The sequence below is a fragment of the Syngnathus floridae genome, chromosome 9, assembly GCF_059516105.1.
Source record: "Syngnathus floridae isolate MCC-2025c chromosome 9, RoL_Sflo_1.0, whole genome shotgun sequence".
NCBI lineage: Eukaryota > Metazoa > Chordata > Actinopteri > Syngnathiformes > Syngnathidae > Syngnathus > Syngnathus floridae.
In genome coordinates, this window is record NC_142421.1 from 11,868,636 (window position 1) to 11,887,903 (window position 19,268).

General features: G+C 44.7%; 1 protein-coding gene and 2 long non-coding RNA genes across 5 annotated transcripts; all 3 read right to left on the reverse strand.

Annotated features, from left to right (window-relative positions):
• Positions 1-1,822: 1,822 nt before the first annotated feature.
• Positions 1,823-4,132, reverse strand: LOC148393531 (uncharacterized). The gene is made up of 3 exons (XR_015860563.1): positions 3,994-4,132; positions 2,502-2,896; positions 1,823-2,428 (listed from the first exon to the last, which is right to left on the reverse strand). It is a non-coding gene; the product is annotated as an uncharacterized LOC148393531 (long non-coding RNA).
• A 1,120-nt stretch (positions 4,133-5,252) lies between these two features.
• Positions 5,253-9,316, reverse strand: six2a (SIX homeobox 2a). Its single transcript, XM_088384803.1, has 2 exons — positions 8,411-9,316; positions 5,253-6,214 (listed from the first exon to the last, which is right to left on the reverse strand). The coding sequence occupies exons 1-2, from the start codon at positions 8,968-8,970 to the stop codon at positions 5,800-5,802; spliced, it is 975 nt and encodes a 324-aa protein (XP_088240929.1). The 5' UTR covers positions 8,971-9,316; the 3' UTR covers positions 5,253-5,799.
• A 1,225-nt stretch (positions 9,317-10,541) lies between these two features.
• LOC148393533 (uncharacterized) lies at positions 10,542-18,446 on the reverse strand. 3 transcript variants are annotated; one of them, XR_015860402.1, is made up of 4 exons: positions 17,514-18,446; positions 14,770-15,007; positions 11,424-11,505; positions 10,542-11,309 (listed from the first exon to the last, which is right to left on the reverse strand). It is a non-coding gene; the product is annotated as an uncharacterized LOC148393533 (long non-coding RNA). The 3 variants fall into 3 exon arrangements; XR_015860403.1 differs by lacking the exon at positions 17,514-18,446 and adding an exon at positions 17,191-17,492; XR_015860404.1 differs by lacking the exon at positions 17,514-18,446 and adding an exon at positions 15,248-15,311.
• Positions 18,447-19,268: the final 822 nt, after the last annotated feature.

Sequence of the window (19,268 nt, forward strand, 5' to 3'; positions counted from 1 at the left end):
GGATTTCACAACGTCTGACAGCCCAAATACCGTAAAAGTGTACCAAACTGAATTTCACAGACAAAATTGCGTCGCATAAATGGTGATGTGGATGAGCTCCGATCTGTCTCTCTGAACTCTCTTTTGATTTGCAACTTGTAATGCGGCTGCCCAACATGCCCGGTGGCCTTTAAAACCCGCAGATGTTGTGTGCGCGCTTGTATGAGGGGGATTAACATGTCACCTCCTCACACATTGATTCATTCAGTTAAATGTCAGGAGCGCGTGCGCGTGTGCATGCACGTACAAACTTGCAAAGTGCATGAAAGCACGCACACACAGGAAGATATAATCGTACCTACACACACCACACAGAGTTGCCTGTCTATTTTATGGATACTCACAACTTTATACTGCCATCTAGCGGTAACGGAATTTTCATATTAAATTCCATATCGATGACAATACATTCAAACACAACAAACAATATAAAACAAACTCAACTGGGAGAACAGAAGGTTAAAATAAGAGCTCCTCTAAGACCTAATAAAGTGTACCTACTAAAGTGGCCGGTTGCATGCGTGGAAAAAAAACGTTAACGGCTCCAGAAATTGACCTGTAAAACAATTCTCGATGACATGCAACGACCAAGTAAACCAGCAGAGGGCAGCATTGGAATTCGAAAAGACGTGAGTACGGTTCGCAAAGATGTTTTTAACACGAAGAGTAGCTTAACACAAGGTCTGCCAAAATGCAGCTCACCTCTACGTGGACTTTCATTTGCATGAGTGTGTATGCGTGTCAAGTCAAGTGTGCAACAACGCTTAAAGGGTAGATAAGGAATCTTGAAGGTCACTGACATTCACTTTTTTGCTATGTTCAATGCAATGTTTTGCAGGGTAATTAGCTATAGCTAGTGGCATTTTTTCTGCATGGCACTAAATGCCTCACAATTACTTTTGGATCAAGCCCACAAGCATGGCAAGTGCAAAAACGGAGAAGTTAACCAAGTGAAGGCAAAAAGGAGACCTGCAGCATCTCACGCTTGAGAGTGACTAATTAACTCGCACATTTTCTGTACCGCTTGGTCCCCACGGGGGTCGCGGGTGTGCTTGGAGCCTATCCCAGCTGTCATCGGGCAGTAGGCGGAGGACACTCTGAACTGGTTGCCAGCCAATCGCAGGGCACACAGAGACGAACAACAATCCGCACTTGCACTCACATCTAGGGGCAATTTGGAGTGTTCAATCTGCCTACCAAGCAGGTTTTTGGGATGTGGGAGGAAACCGGAGTGCCGGGGAAAACCCACGCGGACACGGGGAGAACATGCAAACTCCATCCAGGGAGGGCCGGAGGTGGAATCGACCCCGCATCCTCCTAACCGTGAGGCGGACGTGCTAATCAGTGCGACACCAAGCCGCCCGCACATGTACGCAGTAAATTTTCAAAGGCCTAAAGAGGGGAAAGTAAGCACGAGAAACGGATTGACTTTTTTATGAAAACGTGCAACTAACAAAATCTGCCGGAGCATTGATGGCAATTGGATTATTGTGTTTGTTGTTGTTGTTCAATAAACCAAAGTAGAAAAGGGAATGCAAATCTGTTTATTTGAATGTTTAAGAAAATTACTGTTAAAATAAAATAAAAACGATCAACTTACCTGCACTGAACATGTTTCCCCTCAGTGTTCCATGAGGTTCACACTCTGGCCACTAGATAGAAGTAAAATTCACGTCCTGTAGGAGTCATTTGAATTCACACTTGAATAAGAAAAACAGTTATTTATTGCTGTCTTATTGGTTGTTATTGTTGCCCCACCCCCCCATGTATTTTTCATGTCAGATACTTTAGGTAAAGTAAAAAATAATAGCAGGATTACACACTCACACACAAAAGAAATGGACTTTGTAGAAGGAATAAGTGGGGATGGCTGCAGGCCAACAGAGGCTGCCTGGGCGCTGCCAAGACACACACAGACAACATGGGTAAAATAATCCTACAATATCACGATTGTGAGATATCTATTTTCAGATGAGCCAGGTGAATATAATGAGTGACGAGACGTTTGTGATGTATTTCCGGTCTGGGAACAAAATTTCAAGCAACTGGCAACCGACAAAGGCTATCGATGGAGTCGCTCAGGAAAAGTGGAGTGGAAGTCATTTGAAGCAGTGCCGTCTTTCCTCGTCTTTTTGCCTTGCCTTGACCTGATGACATTTTTCGCAAAGCTGAAGGAAATGCGAGAAATACAAGAGATAGGGCCACAGTGGGGCGCAGAGGAAAAAGCAGCTCAGAGGACAGAAGTCCCTTAAGAGACAAGAGCTTTTTGAAATCGCCAGCCTTTCTTGCTTCTCACTTTGGCAGCAGGTCTTTTCCTTCGCCGAGTCCCATTCGAAATCACCAGCGGGAATCAAGTGGCTCCATATTTGAAGTGGAGTTGCTTATCGTACTGTAATTTTGGGTGATGAATGTTAAACAGAAAAATTCTCTTGCATGAGTAGCAACAAGTAGCTCATTTGTACCTTCTGCCATCTACTGCAAGAGCATTTTGTCCTGAAGAAGAATTTGCCGACCGGATCGTCTGCTTTGTTGTTGGGAACACCGCCGCAAACTAGCGGAACTCCACGCTCGTAAAGTTCTTGCCGAGCTTGGGCCTCTCTCGAGGCGCCGGTGCCGACGCTGCAGCCTTTAACAGGCCTCCTCGAGTGAGCCGACACTCCAGAAAGGTGGCGGTAATCGTCACGGCCGACTCGTTTCGTGGGACGCTATCGAGTGACAATGGCTGTAAAAGTCATCAGACGGCTTGAACGGCATCCAAATGGAGGTCAGACGTGCATGGCTACCACGAGGGAAAGCACCGCCACTTTTTTTTTCCTGCAACATTCAGCAGCCACCGCCATCTTGCTCCACTTTTTGACTGTAACACAATATATCACCACACACACACACACACACACACACACACACACACACATACATACATACACACACACACACACACGCATGCACACACACACACAGCTGTTTTATAGCCTGCAGTCGAAAATGTCTCCAGGCAGCAGCAGAAGATATGGAACTCGTTGTGCAGCTCTATTAAGGTGTTGCATGTGCACCTCAACGTAAAGGTGGATAAGGAGGACAAGGAGACGGGAGACCACCACCATGTCCAGATATTCCCTGACAAATGTTGCTTTCTTCATACAAGTGAAAAGGGACACAAAATGATTTAAAATCTTTACACCAAGTGTATTGCTGCAAATACTTCTCGGCGGGAAAAACATTTACTACATTTTGTACAGAATTAATTATTATACACAACACGTGTATAAAAGTAATGGTAGGATTTTTTCTGATGTTTTGGCTTAGCTGCTGTCAGCTAATTAACACATTCATGTGCAGAGGAATATCATTTCAGGATGAAAATAATGAGCCAAATGTGATTAGAATATGCTTAATTTAGTTTCATTTAATTTGGTTAATTGATACCACGCATGAAACGTAACAAAACTGGAATAACCAGCAATCAGTTTTGAGCAAATGATGGTTTTAATTTGATGTCGTGTGATGTCAAAGTTTATTGTGCATAGGAGAAACTTTCTGGTACGCACAAGAAACATTTGATTTTTATTTCCGCCACTTCAGGGGCTCTACAACTACAAAATAACAATTATCTTTTAATCAGTGAATGTACAAAAAGTTACCAATTTTAAATTTGGAATGATGTCCTTTGAAATTATTCAACTAATCTTAGTTATTCCTATAACTGAATTGTAAAGAAAAAAAGTTGGCAACAAAGTTGTTGGGCAATTTGATAAAATATTTTGTTGTGTGAAAATAGACTTTTGTGCATTTTCAACACAAAAAAAGTTTCTTTACTGTTGCCCAACTAAAAAATAGAAAGACAAATTGTTTTGGAGCAAACTACTTGCTTTTTTTCTTGTGCTAACAATGTTGCCATAAACGTCACAAATTGATAACTTAAAGTTTTGCCCCTCCACACACAGACATGCACACCTTTGATGCTTCTACCATGAGGCCATTAATCGTCAGTCTGTGTGAAGTCCTCTCCGTCTCATTTTTAGCTGCTAGGATGCTATAAACGTTTGACCGCTGACCCCTGTGATGGGGAGCGAAGTGAAGAGTTTCCCCAGCGGGACCAGAAATGTGTCACACTCAAATGTTGACGTGCTGCACCTGACACCGACCAGACAAAAACAACAACAACAACAACAACGACAAAAAAAAAAAAAAAAAAAGTCTACTCAAGCGATCTAATTGCCGCTGAAGTTATCTTGGACGCAGGCGGGAAGTTGAAGCTGACACCGGACAAAATAGCTCAAGTCAACAACAACACAAAATGATATTTGAATGGCAGCTTTCAAGTCAAACACAGTAAAGACTTTTAAATCAACGAAAGCCGTGTCGCACACACACACGCACGCACAACCCACACAGATATTTAGTGTTTTCCCGGAAGATGCATTTCCCCTCTATTGATAAACATTTGCTGTTTCACAGGGAGACATGATTGAAAGATTAAAAAGTGTCAAAGTGTTCCTGCATGGTGATTCTTCCCATGCACACGAGAAGCGTTTTGTGGCTTTTACGAGAGTTTTTACACGTTCATTTGCGTGGGAGAACATCGCGTTTACAACACGCTGCCATGGTGACGCTGTTGACGTCAGCGTGTTACTGACAATGCTTCTTTTTTTTTATTACTTTGAGCCTCTACAAAACACAAGATTAACATTTACACCAAAATGGGACAGCGGCGACGTCATCGTGATTACCTACATATGTATATATATTTTTCAAGTGAACAATTTTGATTAAAAAAAATGTTTTTTAATTCAACTCAAGGAAAGCACTTGTTTTCCTTCAACTAATTCCTCCAATTGGAATAAGTAAAATAGAACATTAGCTAGGCTTCACTTAATTCGTTCAGTTTACATTTAATTAATTTGTATCAAATATCTGTGTTACTTTCAAACAACATTTGAGAAATTTCACATTTGAATAGAACATACAAAATATAGTTAACATCTTTCAGTTAGGCTGAATGAAAATGAGTTGAAAACTTTCAAACTAAGGTTGAACTGATCTCTGTTTAGTTTTTCTTTTACAAGATAAGACAACATACAAAAGGGACAAAATATCGTAAAATCAAATAGAAAATCCAATAATTTCCCGCGTGGTTTGTTTGCAAGCTTTGCTGAGATTGATCAAACAAGGGGGGGGGGGGGGGGGGGGTCAAATGAAAGAAATGGTCCAAGTTAATGCACATTTCTTGTGTTTTTATTGTAAAGGCTATAAGAAACTATAGGCGACCCCTTTGAGGCTTCATCATGTCAACTTCACATGCAGTCTTTTTTTTTTTCGTCCAACAATAATAATAATAATCACCATCATAGTATCAAGAGATTACTCAAAGATATTTCGGCTCTATTTATAAGACACTTGAGGAGGACGTACGACTCGCATTTCACTCCCTGCATGAAAAAAAAAAAAAAAAGTTGGGCTCTCTTGGAAAACCCTGTAAACGAAGAAAAACAAAACTAATCCACCTACCAAAAGAATTAGCAACAATTAAGACATTTTGTACGATTTGAATTGTTTTGAACAATTTGGCGAGTTACATTTTGCTCTTCGGTCTTTTTCCACCGAAATGGACCCGCCTCACCTTTGTAGCCAATTGAAGAGAAAACGGCTTCCTTTTTTAAGTGCTTTTCTGTCGCCCCCAAAAATCCCACTGGCACATTTCTGCATATTCTATATTCAAAAATAAAAAAAGAGTAAACATGTGTCCTCCTTTGCCTTCCTCTACGAACCCAGGTCCACCAAGTTGGACGACATGGGGTTGAGGATGGTGTCATGGTGTAACCCGTGGTGGTGAGGAAGATGATGATGAGGAGGAGCATGATGGTGGTGGTGGTGCTGGTGGTGCTGGTGGTGCTGGTGGGCCGAGTCGCCGCCGCCACCTCCGGACACCAGGACGGCGCTGGGTCCGGGAGGGGGCGGGAGGCCGTGCAAGGGGGCCAGCTGGCCGCCGGCCGAGCCAAGCAGAAGTGCAGGGCTGGGCGACGTGTGGTGGTCCGGCGTGCCCGCGGGCGTTTTGTCCTCGTCCGAGCTGCCCAAAAGAGTTTTATTTCCGTTCAGCGACGAAGTCAGTGCGTTACTGCTGCTGCTGTTGTTGCTGCTGTTGTTGTTATTGTTGTTTGAGTTCTCGTTGTTCTCCCTGTAAACACAGAAGGGCGCTGAATATTTGGCACATTTCTTTTGGTCATGACGCACTTCAAATTACATTCAAAACATCGCGAGCGCTATTACTAATAATAGTACAAATAAAATAAATAGACAAACAAATAAATAAACGGATTAATAATAATAATAATAATAATAATAATAATAATAATAATAATACACCCTAGCTATTGTGAGTAAGCTTTCCTAGTATAGTTTTTTTTTAACCAAAACAAATGAAACTTAGCGTTCTTAATGTTTTTTACTAAAATGTTTTTTTTCTGGGGAAAAGTAGGCCTCTTTAGAATATATGAATTCGAACCGGTTGCACGCATATGAACAAAATGTGGTCAGCTCGTATGATTTTATTATTTTGGAGGTGTAGATTTGCAAATCACTTTACATTTCAATCATGCGCAACTAATGTACACGATCAAAGTACTCACCTCCCCCCTTCCACTGTCAACTCAAACTTTCAAGGCAATATAATTTACAGTGTATTGTATTGTATTTGAATCTTACTAAAATTATTTTGTAATTATTTTACACGTCTTACAAATTGTACCGTATGTAAAATTTGTGCAGAATTGTACAATAAATAATAATAATAATTACGTTATAAACAATTACATACTGAAGGCGTTTAGAAAAGCACAATTATTAAACAAAAAGAAAATAATGTGATGGCTCTGTAATTTATATAGCCCTAATCGGTTCTATTTAAAAAAAAGCCCAATTTTTCACCAATTCTGCGTAGGAACTTATTGGTCCAAGTGTATGGGTTCATATTTGTTGCCCAAAATTTTTTTGGGCGTGCATTATATTGATTATATTATGCTACGTATTATAGCAAAACACGTACGTGACAGGGAATTGCTTTGAGGATGTTTGCATTATTTTCTTGAATGCAGTTTTAATTTAGGGTATCTATCCGCTGTGAAAACTCCTATAGGAGCAAATTGTTGCTCTCTCTCTTTCCCTTTCTGTCTCTGGGAAGACGTGATTGATTTGCAGCTTTCAGCCTCGAATTAGTGGCCTGAGGGTGAAAGAAGACACCCAGCAAGCATGCATGCAGCAAACACCTGACAGCAACATGTCTTCTTCCGCTTGGCACACACAACTGGAGGTGTTTTCTGTGTGCTCCATCTTCGGCAAGAGGTTGGACTTTTCTGAATGCCACGCGTGACGTTATTTCACTTAAAAAAATCAAGTCAATTCTACTTTGAGCAGCAGCGGAGAGCTTGGCTGGCCTCTCATTTTCGTTGCTTTAATCCATTCCAAGCACTTCAAGAAGATCTCAAGTGTATGTCGACTTGGTCAAAGAAGAGCTTCACTGCAACTTCTTACACGAAAGTTAACTTTTGGGGACACAGCCACGCATACAAAATGTCTCAGGTTGCTATAATGCTCTTTTTATGGACTCGTTTTGGTTCGGACAAGAATAAAAAAGCACCCCCCACTCGGTATCTTAAATTTATGGAGCGCTTGGGTGCTTATAACGAGCACTCTTTCAATGACAACTGGACTGGCTGTGGGGTCTCAAAGTTCAGCCAGGGCCCCAGTAGTGGTTGGAATGGCTCGTCAAGAGTAAAATATTTTTTTACAATCAGTGTCTTCTGTGAACATTTTGGTTGTGTTGATCTTTCCACCTTTATGGCTATAATTTCATATAGGTAATATATGCAAAAAAAAAGTATCCATAATGTCCACAACGATGCTATTATTATTATTATTATTATTATTATTATTATTATTATTATTATTATTATTATTATTATTATTATTATTATTGTTGTTGTTGTTGTTGTTGTTGTTGTTGATGTTAACAGTGTGTTCTTGCCCAGGTATAGTCTTACAAATTTGTAACAAGCAAGGGTCTTTTGAGTTAGCTTGGGGCTCCAAATGATTTTGACAGGGACTTCGGGGAGTAAAATGGTCAGTCAGGCATTGATGTATAAATAATCGTATGAGGATTTTTAGGCGTCGACTGGCAATTGATTGCTGATTTTAGCGAGGCTGGGAAGGAGAGTTTCTCGTGTTGACGGCGCGTCCTCCAAATGATTTTGACAGGGACTTCGGGGAGTAAAATGGTCAGTCAGGCATTGATGTATAAATAATCGTATGAGGATTTTTAGGCGTCGACTGGCGAGCGTCCTCGCTCGCTGGTTCGCTGGATCGCTGGCTCGCTCACCTCTCCTTGGCCTCGGCGGCGCGGTCTCGCTGGCGTCGGTTCTTGAACCAGTTGCTGACCTGCGTGGTGGTGAGTCCGGTGGCCTCGGCGAGCTCGCGCTTCTCGCGCGGGGACGGGTAGGGGTTGTGCGTGTACCACTCGCGCAGCACGCTGCGGCTCTTCTCCTTGAAGCAGTAGCTGGTCTCCTCGCCGTCCCAGATGGAGCGCGGCAACGGGAACTTGCGGCGCACCCGGTACTTGCCCACGGCACCCAGCGGCCGCCCGCGCAACTTCTCCGCCTCGATGTAGTGCGCCTTGAGCCACAGCTGCTGCAGCTTCGGGTGGTTGTGTGCCGAAAACTGGTGGCTCTCCAAGATCTTGTATAGCTCGCGGAAGTTGCCGCGGTGGAAGGCCACCACCGCCTTGGCCTTCAGGACGCTCTCGTTCTTGTGCAGGTGCTCGCACGCCGGCAGCGACCACAGGAAGCGGCCCAGGCGCTCGATGTTGCCGCCCTGCTGCAGCACCTCGCACACGCACGCCACTTGCTCCTGCGTGAAGCCGAAAGTCGGCAGCATGGACATAGCGGCGCGAGTTGTGCCCGCGGGGGGGACCCCGCTCGCTCAACGCCCAAAGTCCGCGATCAGGTCACGCTCCGCTCCGGCCATGGGGCGGGGGTGTGCGCGAGTGGCGACTGGCGAGTGAGGAAAAAATGAAATAAACAACAAAGTCAGTCCTTGCTCCAGAGTTGTTGCATGCAGGAAAGAGCTGAAGAAAAAGTTGCCGCTCTTGCTCTTCTCGTCCTCCTGCGCCTCCTGCTTCTCATGCAGCGCTCGTGGCGGAGCTCCCTTTTAAAAATATTATTCCAAGCAGGCAAACACGCGTGGACGCGGAGCCTGATTGGTCGGTCACCCGAGCCCAGGGACGGCGCGCACTAGACAATAGCCCGGCGTGGAATTATTCGCCATGGTGACGCTGTCACTCAAAAAAAAAAAAGTAACCTGACGCGTGTGGAGGTGGAGGTAGCATTCTTCCCGGTCGACACGCCTACCATCCAAAACGCTTTTTTGAAATGTTCACCCTTGACGGACACCTGGAGGAGCCAAAGAGCGTCTGGTGACGGGGGCGCGCACGTCTCTCTTAGGAGCGCGCAAAAGGACGAGGTGCTGCGCTCACCTAAAAAAGAAAACTTCAGTACTCGCGCAACTCTTCACTTAAAAAAACATTTTTTCCTATGAAAGTGGGATGCAGTCAAGCGCTTTAAAGTTTGCTTGGATTTGGAAAACTCCTGTTGCTTTTTCTTTTTTAAGTGCATTTCCAATATGGAAGTTCAGACCAGAAAGTTGGGAAACTGTCTCATCAACACTTCAATCATTTCACGTCACTCAGATAAACACTTCACTCGGATTTTTCTTTAAAAAAAAAAAAGATTCTAATCTATTGTCTTTATTTTTTTTTATTTTTTTAGGTCAGAATGATTGACGGATTGAAATAATTTACCGCTGCCCGAATCTATTACAGTCAGAAATTAGAATGACTACATGATACACGAATAGCATGTCAGAAATTAGAATGACTACATGATACACGAATAGCATGGTAAACAAATTTATATATGTAATATATATATATATATATATATATATATATATATATATATATATATATATATATATATATATATATATATATTAATAATAATAATAATAAATGTAATTGTATTTCTGAATTTAGGGTTCAGCAACAGGTGATTTATCTGAAACGTCATAGGACACTGTACAAACACTGTAAAAAAAAAAAGAAAATATCTCAAAAACCTTTTTAGAACCCCCTGTTGAAAATACATTTAGGGACAGATAAAACTATTTCTGAATAAAATTTGCGGTGTTATAAAAAAAATTATCAAGCCAGTTTAAAAATAATTGTGTTCCTACATTGCTGTGGCAAATTTGTTGCTTTCCAAGCATTTGAACTAGTTCATTGTTTGGGCGTTTCTACAAGAGGAGCTTTTTGTGTTATATTTTTGTGTTAAAGTGACTTAGCCACGCAGAGGCACAGATAACAGAATGAGCGTAAATAAATTAATTAAATCCTGAGCGAGAAAAACAAGGCCGTGTCCACACAGCATTGCAAACATGAAAAATAAAATCTAAGATAAATCCAAAAGTTTCATTTAATTATACAAAATTTGGTAATCCATCCTTACCAACGGAATTCAAACTCGAACACAAGCAAAAAACAAAAGAGCAGGTTGTCTTGTGACAAACAAAACTATCCATTTTAGCCAATCAAAGGCAAGAAGAAAGTCGTACTTGGAAATCATTTCAAGCTTAAAGTAGAAGAGCACATTTTGAAACATGTTTAGTGATCAAATACAGCTAACAATAATATTAATGGGGACAACAGTGCACACAATAATAATATAACATGAAATCACTTTTTCAAAAAGGCTCTCCTGTCCACACTGTTGAAAATTAAAATGTCTCCACATGGCATCATTTTCCAAATTCATTGGCCTAAACCTATTTAGTTGTCGCAACAAAAACCGTAACCAATCAAAAAATATTGCAAATGAATAGTGGGGACACCGACAAAGATGGTGGGGCGAGTGCAACGGAGGACCCCAGGGTGGCGTGCCGGGGCCCCTGACAGTGTTTGTAAACATCTCTTGGCCACAAACGAAGCCTGATCAAAACTCTTGAGGAGGAATTATTGCCAGCACTGATGAATGCAGCTCGCCTTTCCCTTAATAGTCCCGCCGCCTGTTTTCACAACCTCCCGCCGCTCGGCCCTCCGCCGCGACCTTTCGCCGATTCGGCTGATTGCTGCAAGATGTCGCCGAAGCCTATGCTCCATCGAGGGACTCGAGCGACGCTGGAAGACCTGCAGCGAGCGTTCCACCTGATACGAGCACCACGAGGGGCTGATGAAGGACGGGCGCTCCGTTATTAAAGCCAGAAGCTGGCCGTCCGCAGCGCTTAGCCGGACGCCAATGACGACCCGGCCAATAATTGCTTGTTTACATCTATCCTGTTACCTCAGAGAAAGAAGCGGAGATGAAGCCACTTCCAGACTCATCCAGGCGTCTTTCACTTTGGATGCCTTGAATACTCATGAACCTTTACAGAAAATCAGGAAAACAAAACTGAATTAGTGAACGATTATCTTCGATTGGAAAGCAAGAGGCTGGCAATTGTTTATTTTTTAAATCAACAGTAGGTGGGCTCTCGGATTTCAAGGCACATCATACATTCATGAGACAATCGAGTGGATGTGTTGCCAAAAGGGCATCTTGCTGACAGCAAAAAGTTTTCTGACGTGTGTGTGCGTGCGTGTGCGTGTGCGTGTGCGTGTGTGAGATTGTTGTTGTGGTCAATCCCCCCCCATCTTGATGCGTGTTTGCTTATGCGCGTTTGCAGCCCTCCACACTACACTCCTTATATGCGTGCGTGAGCCCAGACGTTATTTTTTTTCTTTTGCCCCGGGCTGCAATTCGGAGCACTTCTCATCCACACATTTCACGCTAGCTAAACCTTAATGGTGAAACGTGACCTCAGCACTGCCTTTCGTCAAAAGCTGCGGTGCGGACGGACGGACGGACATGCGCTTTGCAGTGCGGCATCATTTGAAAACCGTCTTTATTGTATGTCATTTGAGGGCTGGCCAAACTAGGAACCGCATGCCAGTCTTGTTAGTCATGCTACAAAGTATACGTCGCTTTTTGTTTTGCGTTGCTTTTGCATCGAGCGTATCAGAGAAAAGTCCTGCTTGCTCATAGTGAGCAGAAGGCCGCCGTTGCCGCTGTGCGTAACTGGATCACGATCACCAATTGCTTCTGATCTGGCTCCATTGAAAGCAGCTCTCAAATGGCTCTTGGGGGCACGCGGGACCAGTTAGGTCGCCGCTGCCTTTGAAGGAGCAGTAAGAGACGAGCCGCTGCCGTTGGCCGCGATATGCGGTGGCTACGAGCCGGGCGCAGGAACTCGTTTTGGAAAGTTAACGCGGCCGGTGAGGAGTGCCGATTTGGTATGTGGTTTTTCGCCGCCAGTTATTTCCCCTCAGCAAATGCGGCGTGAAGACTTCCCTGCTGCTGCTAATGACAACTCGTGCATGCAAGAATGGAGAAATGTCTATTTATTGACATTTTTGGGGGTGGCTTGCATTAAAAATGTTTTCAGGGGTCATGAAAGTGTCTCCGACGACTTTGGGTGTGAATTGTCGATATTTTCTACGCTGTGGCTTGCAATAAGTCTTTTTTTTTTCAAGTGCTGGAAGTCGTACATCGGGAAGGAATTTATTTGAAAAAACGAGTGGCAGTAATTAGCAAGGTGCTAATGCTAGAATTTGTACCATGCCTGTGTGCAAGGATTTTTTAGGGCCTGCTGGTGGTTTTACTTGAAACGCAGCCGCGACCCGGTGTCATGGGCCATATGGCTGTAAATAGTTTCTGACACTGCTGTGGGGAAACTTTGGAGGTTCATCACCACACGCGGCATTCTTGGAGAAAGTGGCAGATGTTTGCTCTTGCTTCATGGCAAGGATGCCACTTTGATAACTTAAGGAGAAAACTCGCTTCCAGAGTCCTGAAGCCACTGTGATGCATTAACAAGGAACTTCTGCTACAACAACTTCTTGCGCAGATTTGTAAGCGACCATTTTAAATATGGGTTCTTACGGTTTACAGGCAAGTTTGAGTTGAAAGTTTTGGACCCGTGGTGAGGACAATGCTGTGCAGATAGCAAGCAAGTTCCAGCTAGCCGTAGCAATTTTTGCTAACAAAAAGAAGCGTGTTCCTTAATCTGAAGAAGACCACCATGAACAGGCAGAGCATGAGCCGATAATGACGTATACGACCAGCTCTGGGCCGTCCAGACTTTTTGGATCAGTTGTGGAGGTCACCTCCAGCCAAAGCTGCCGTGCAAAGAGGGGCCGGGCAGGAGTAAGACGATCTTTCCTCTCCAGCAAACAGAAGGGATTACTGTCTAGTTGCTTCCAAATTGCAATAATAGCCCGACTCCCTCCTCTGACTAGGCCACCCGCACGTGTGTTGCCGAGGCGGCCGGCTGCGCATTTGCTGCACGTCGTCGGGAGTTGCTCAAGTGTGCGACCGCCCGCGCAAAAATTCAATCAATCATTAGATACACCTGCGTTCCAATACAAGATCGGGATCGGAATTCTTGCCCATATCAAATCGATTTAAGGCATTCATGTGTTCAAAATATTTCGAGTCGAACTCAACCCAGTGCATGATTTATGCAGGTTATAAGAAATTAACTCGAGATGTCAATGAGAGTTGACGATGTGAATCTAATTCCATTGTTCAGCCTTGTCTAAACGAATACATACTTTGGACACTCAAGGCCTTTTTCGACGCGCGCTAATTCTTTTTGATGCGCCTCGTGCCAGCGAGGCCGGCAGATGGCTAATCCGGTTCCTAACGAGAGAATAATTTCATAAGAGGGGCTCGGAAATTCATCACAGCTTGGAAACAGGCCACCGTAATAATAGACACGTTTGCTTCTCGCTTGTGTGTGTGCCAGCGAGGCTCAGCCAAGCTAATTGACGCGTCATTAATGGAGAATTTACACCTTTGGGTCAGGTCAAAGCTAATGGCGGCTCCCCATGCAGCTGCAGTCCACACACAGCTGTTTCCCTCCAGACGTTCACTTTTCATTCCCACCTTTCCTTTGTCTCCATGATGAAGAGGCCCACGACCAGAAGAGAGGGAGATGAAAACGTAACGCTCGTAAATTCTGGGACACCGCCGTAAAAATGTGGTAGCCGACCACATGGGGACACGGCCCGTCTGTGCAAAGATACAATTATTTACTGCTCAGCGGGCAGTTGCAGTCCAGCCTTCAACAAAATATACATCTATATATGTGGAAGTTTTTTTTTTTTTTTTTTTTTTTTTTAAAAAGGACCTTCTTGAAGTTTGGAACCATTTATCAAGTCAGTTCTCATCCTCATGCAGTTTCCTGCCTCAGGGTCAGGAAGTTAATATGACACACAAATGCACAAAGTGGTGTAGCAGGTTGAAGAAGGGTGGGGGATGGGGGGGGGGGGGCAGGGTTGGGCAAGTCGTCGAGGATGTTGCAATCAAATTCACATGAGCCTGTGTTGTATGATCAATAAAAGCCAAAGGCACAACGGCCCACCGTAACTCAACACACAAAGGGGGAATGAAACCAAAATCTTGAATGGGCCTGATATAATTCCAAACAAAAATTGGTTTTATGTAATGAGAGCCAATGCAAGGACACGCCAACAATGACGGTGGTCGTGGTGTCAAACTGTGTTGAACTGAGTAAAAACAGTACAAACTTGTTTGCAAACAAGTCATCCAAAAGCACGCTCAATTTATTTGAGAAAATTGAACTTACTTGGGGCGCGTGAGGCAAAAGGTCAGATTTCTCCCGAGCCTGCCACCGATGACGTTGGCTCAAAGCAGGTGTCGTGTTTCATCGATCAGCGATCTCGACTTCACTCGGGCCGACCTTTGCGGGGTGACATCAAAGTGGGCTGCTGATCGGCTTCATCAGGGGACCACCGTGACCAGCGGCCAATCAGCTCGCATGGCCCTTAAGGGGAAACAGGCCAAGTGGGAGTTCCTCAGGCAGGCTGCACACATCAATGGAATACTTTGATCAGACATTCATTCTCATATTTTGGTGGGGCGATATAAATAACCTCATATTTGATATCATTACAGAGTGCCTGACAAATGTATTAGAGCAGCCATTCAGTATCATCAAGCGCTTTGACGCAGACTATTTCGAGCAGAAATCACAATTGTAGACACAAATATGCATTAAATTCCACCACAAAAACTCACTTTTGTGATTAATAACACAAACCTACAATTTGGCTTGATGTGCCTTCCAAATCGACATTTAGCTCAAAAGACTTGAAACGTTCACATCCGTCTGTCCATCCGTCTGCCCGTCCGTCTGCCCGTCCGTCTGCCCGTCCGTCCGTCCATCCATCCATCCATCCATCCATCCATCCATCCATCCATCCATCCATCCATCCATCCATCCATCCATCCATCCATCCATCCATCCATCCATCCATCCATCCATCCATCCATCCATCCATCCATCCATCCATCCACTTTTTTACTGCTTGTCCCCACGGGGGTCGCGGGCGGGCAGGAGCCTATCCCAGCAGTCATCGTGCTGTATGTATACATTCATCAATTCAAATTCATTCATCAAATTCAGATTAGGTCAAATGCATCATTATTGATTTAGGAAATGGTCGATATTAAACTCAACAAACGACTTGAGGGGGTTGCATACTGTCAATTGTGTACGTGTGTGTGTGTGCAAAGTTAAGACTGGAGCACACTTGCGTATCAATTGCCAAACAGAGGAAGTGAAATCAGATACTTAAAGACCAAAATTGGCTTTGACACACACACACACACACACACACACACACACACACACACACACACACACACACACACACACACACACACACACACACACACACACACACACACACACACACACACACACACACACACACACAGTTCTAAAGATCTCTAATGGCCAATAAAGTCAGGATGTTCGTTACGCTGCTCAGCCTCACAAAAAACTAAAATTGCAGCAAGTAAACGAACTCTGCTAAAGTTCTGCCTAATGAACACACACACACACACACACACACATGCACGCACGCACACACTCACACACACACACGCACACACACACACATGCAAAGAGAAGATAGGACACACATATTAACCTCAACATGCCTTTTATAAGCCCTCAGCTCTGTGGAGGCAACTGGAATGGAACGGCGTATAAAAATACTAAACATTCTCCAGCACAAATGTTCTTTTTGTGCCTGAGCTAAGCAAAAAAAAAAAAAAGGTCTAAAAGACAGAAAAGAGCCAGTTAAACCTTCCGCATCTCAACGGGAATTGAGCACAGGTTTTCGCATAAATAACGGCTTTAGCCCCACAAATGATAAAGAGAAGCAGACGAGTAAGCTCCTGACAATTTACAGCCTATTTCCTTCCTGGTCAACATGTGTATGATGGCTTTCTAAAAAAAAAAAAAAAAAGATGATGATGGCTTCCCTTCAGTTTCTGGTGATGCTGTAAAGATGGCCAACTTGGGTAAAGTGGAACGGGGGGTCGGATGCATGTTGAGAATCCACCTTCTCACTTTTTAATGCTTTCATGTGAGAGCACATGTTCACAGCAGTGAGGCCTCTGTAGAGTACAGTGTGTGTGTGTGTGTGTGTGTAGTGGGGGGGGGGGGCAAGGGGCGGTATGGTGTTGCTTTACATCAATAAATGTCATTGCAGTGCTGACATAAATGACTTGAATCCACAACTGCTCAAAATTCACTCGTATGGGACACCCACTAGTGCAAACACACACTTGTGAACAGTCCGCTTTGGGCGCAATGGTCGAATTTTAAATTGGTAGCAAAACATTTTGTTGACAAGATAAAGACACAACAACTTGGCCTCATCGGGCACGTGGAATGCAACATTTTCCTGGCCGTCAAAGTATGCGCGAGCTTTTGCAGCAGTCAGCAGAAAATAAAAAGCATCTTGGAGGCACTTTTGACATTTTAGAGCACCTTTGGCGAGTTCGGTTGATAACCCTGAAAGCTTATCCCTGTGCACCTCAGCACATTTTTTCTTTCGGCGGGATCATTTCAGGTAATTGAGGCAATTCCCCGAGCTGTGTGCGCGCAATCACAAGAAAGCCGACTTTGGAGCTTTTAAGGAAGCAGGCGAGCGGCGCGGGTGTCGATGCTAATGTAATCAAGGCTCACATTTACCTGCCGCCGCACTGTAAAACGCCGCTTCTTGTCGAGCAGTTTGTTTGGGCAAACAGACAAAGTGAAATATTTGCCGCTGCACTGAGGCGCGCGGTGCGCAGCGGCCTTGCCAGAACTTGCACTTCGCCTCGGAAAAATGGGGTCGCCGTTTTCGTCAGACGTGCGGCGCAGACAGACGGGGCAAAAAGAAAAGCTGCGTCCAAGAGTAACAGAAAACACTCGCTCTCCCATGTGTGGTCAACAAAAAAAAGGGTGTCGAGTGAGACGCGGCCGCTGGCTTGTCGCCCGGAGAGAAGAGGAGGGGGATTTTGGTTCAAACATACCTGCGCCGGCCGGGACCGCAACGTTTCAAACGTGGCCAGCTGCGGAGGCACAACTGGCGAGGATGCGGGTGGAGGGAAATGTAAAGCTGCAAAGACGGACGAAGAGCATTGGAGACCGTCGGGAGAAGTTGGCGAGGAACAAGGTCAGCTAGGCAGAAGAGGAAGTGGATAGCGGACACATCTACTCAGTTGATGTTAGAGGCAGCCACTGACCAACAAGCTGCTACTGACCTGCTATATTACCATTTGGCTTAAGGCGTTTAATGCCATCCAGTGTTTGATTTCCGGCAGACAGAGCAAAAGTAACGTTAAGGAGAAAACGTCTTTTTTTTAGCCATCTGTATGACAGTGAAAGGAAATACTAAGGTTCCTTAAGATGGAATCCAGGTTTAGCAAAAACAACGAAAACAACAGGGGCCCCTAAACTGAACCCCGTGGAACACCATTTGGCAGTGGTGCAGAGTGAGACTCTGAGTCAACAAACTTTTCAGAGTATTTACAAATGAAGCCTAAATGAATCAAGTGAATGCAAAGTGAAAACTGCAGACAAGGCCTCGGTTTCAAGTCCAAACGTCTTCTAGTGGGTAATAGGCAAGCTTGTCTCTGAGCACGCATTTGCACTCAGATGCACTCCCGGTGGGTAACGCGATCCGCCACGCTACCGAGTGACGAGTAAAGTGAGACCTTCCTGTAATCAAAAGAAAAGTCACGCTACAATAAAGCCCGTTTAGTGGCTGCGGGCTGCGTGAGGCGGGGCTGGAGACTAAGAACACAAAATGTCACCAAAAGCTGTCCAGGAAAATGCAAAGATGACAACAAGTTGCTGATTTGGTGGCTTCCCTGAGGTGGATGGATGGATGGATGGATGGATGGATGGATGGATGGATGGATGGATGGATGGATGGATGGATGGATGGATGGATGGATGGATGGATGGATGGATGGATGGATGGATGGATGGATGGACGGACGGATGGATGGATGGAAGGATGGACGGACTGACGGACCGACCAACCGACAGATGGACAGTAATAATAATGATTCAATAAGAAAGAATGACATGTTGGCCTCCAGCGAGCCCTCCAATGGCCGAGACACACGGAGGATTGTTCGTCTATGGCTCCGCCCCTTGCCTGCCTTCTTCATTAAAGGTTAATTGCGACCAATGTACACACGTTTCTCTCTCTGGCCCACAAGAAGCAGCAACAGCAGCAGATTGTGCGTGCGTGCATATGTGCAGGCGGACCAGCTGAGGAGATCTGGAATTTATCAACTTGTTCAGGAAATGAGAGCTGAGCTTTACCTAACTGGGCGTGTGCGTGTGTGTGCGCGCGTGTGTGTGTGTGTGTGTGTGTGCGTGCGCTGCGACAAAACCAACATGTGGCACTTTGCGCACACGCATGCACGCAAAGAGAATTTCTCTGCGGCTCGTGTCGTTTTTAATCGAGAATATGATCCCTCATCCCATCTGGGCTTTCTGCGTCGGTGGGCTCTCACACACACACACACACACACACACACACACACACACACACACACACACACACACACACACACACACACACACACACACACACGCACACACGCACGCACGCACACACGCATACACACAAACACACACGCAGACTTACAATATATGCAAATACTGGCGACAATGCACTGGGTGGCTGAAGCCAAGACCACCAAGTGTACATGAGCTGCTGTTGGCACAAGTGACGCCCGTGACCAATTTTGAACAGGAGTGAGCTAAGAAAC

Excerpts from the sequence above, each read along its gene's own strand:
- six2a (XM_088384803.1), bottom strand. The coding sequence starts at position 8,970 with ATGTCCATGCTGCCGACTTTCGGCTTCACGCAGGAGCAAGTGGCGTGC. Across the intron at positions 6,215-8,410 it reads GCCGCCGAGGCCAAGGAGAG|GGAGAACAACGAGAACTCAA; the intron begins GTGAGCGAGCCA and ends CTGTGTTTACAG.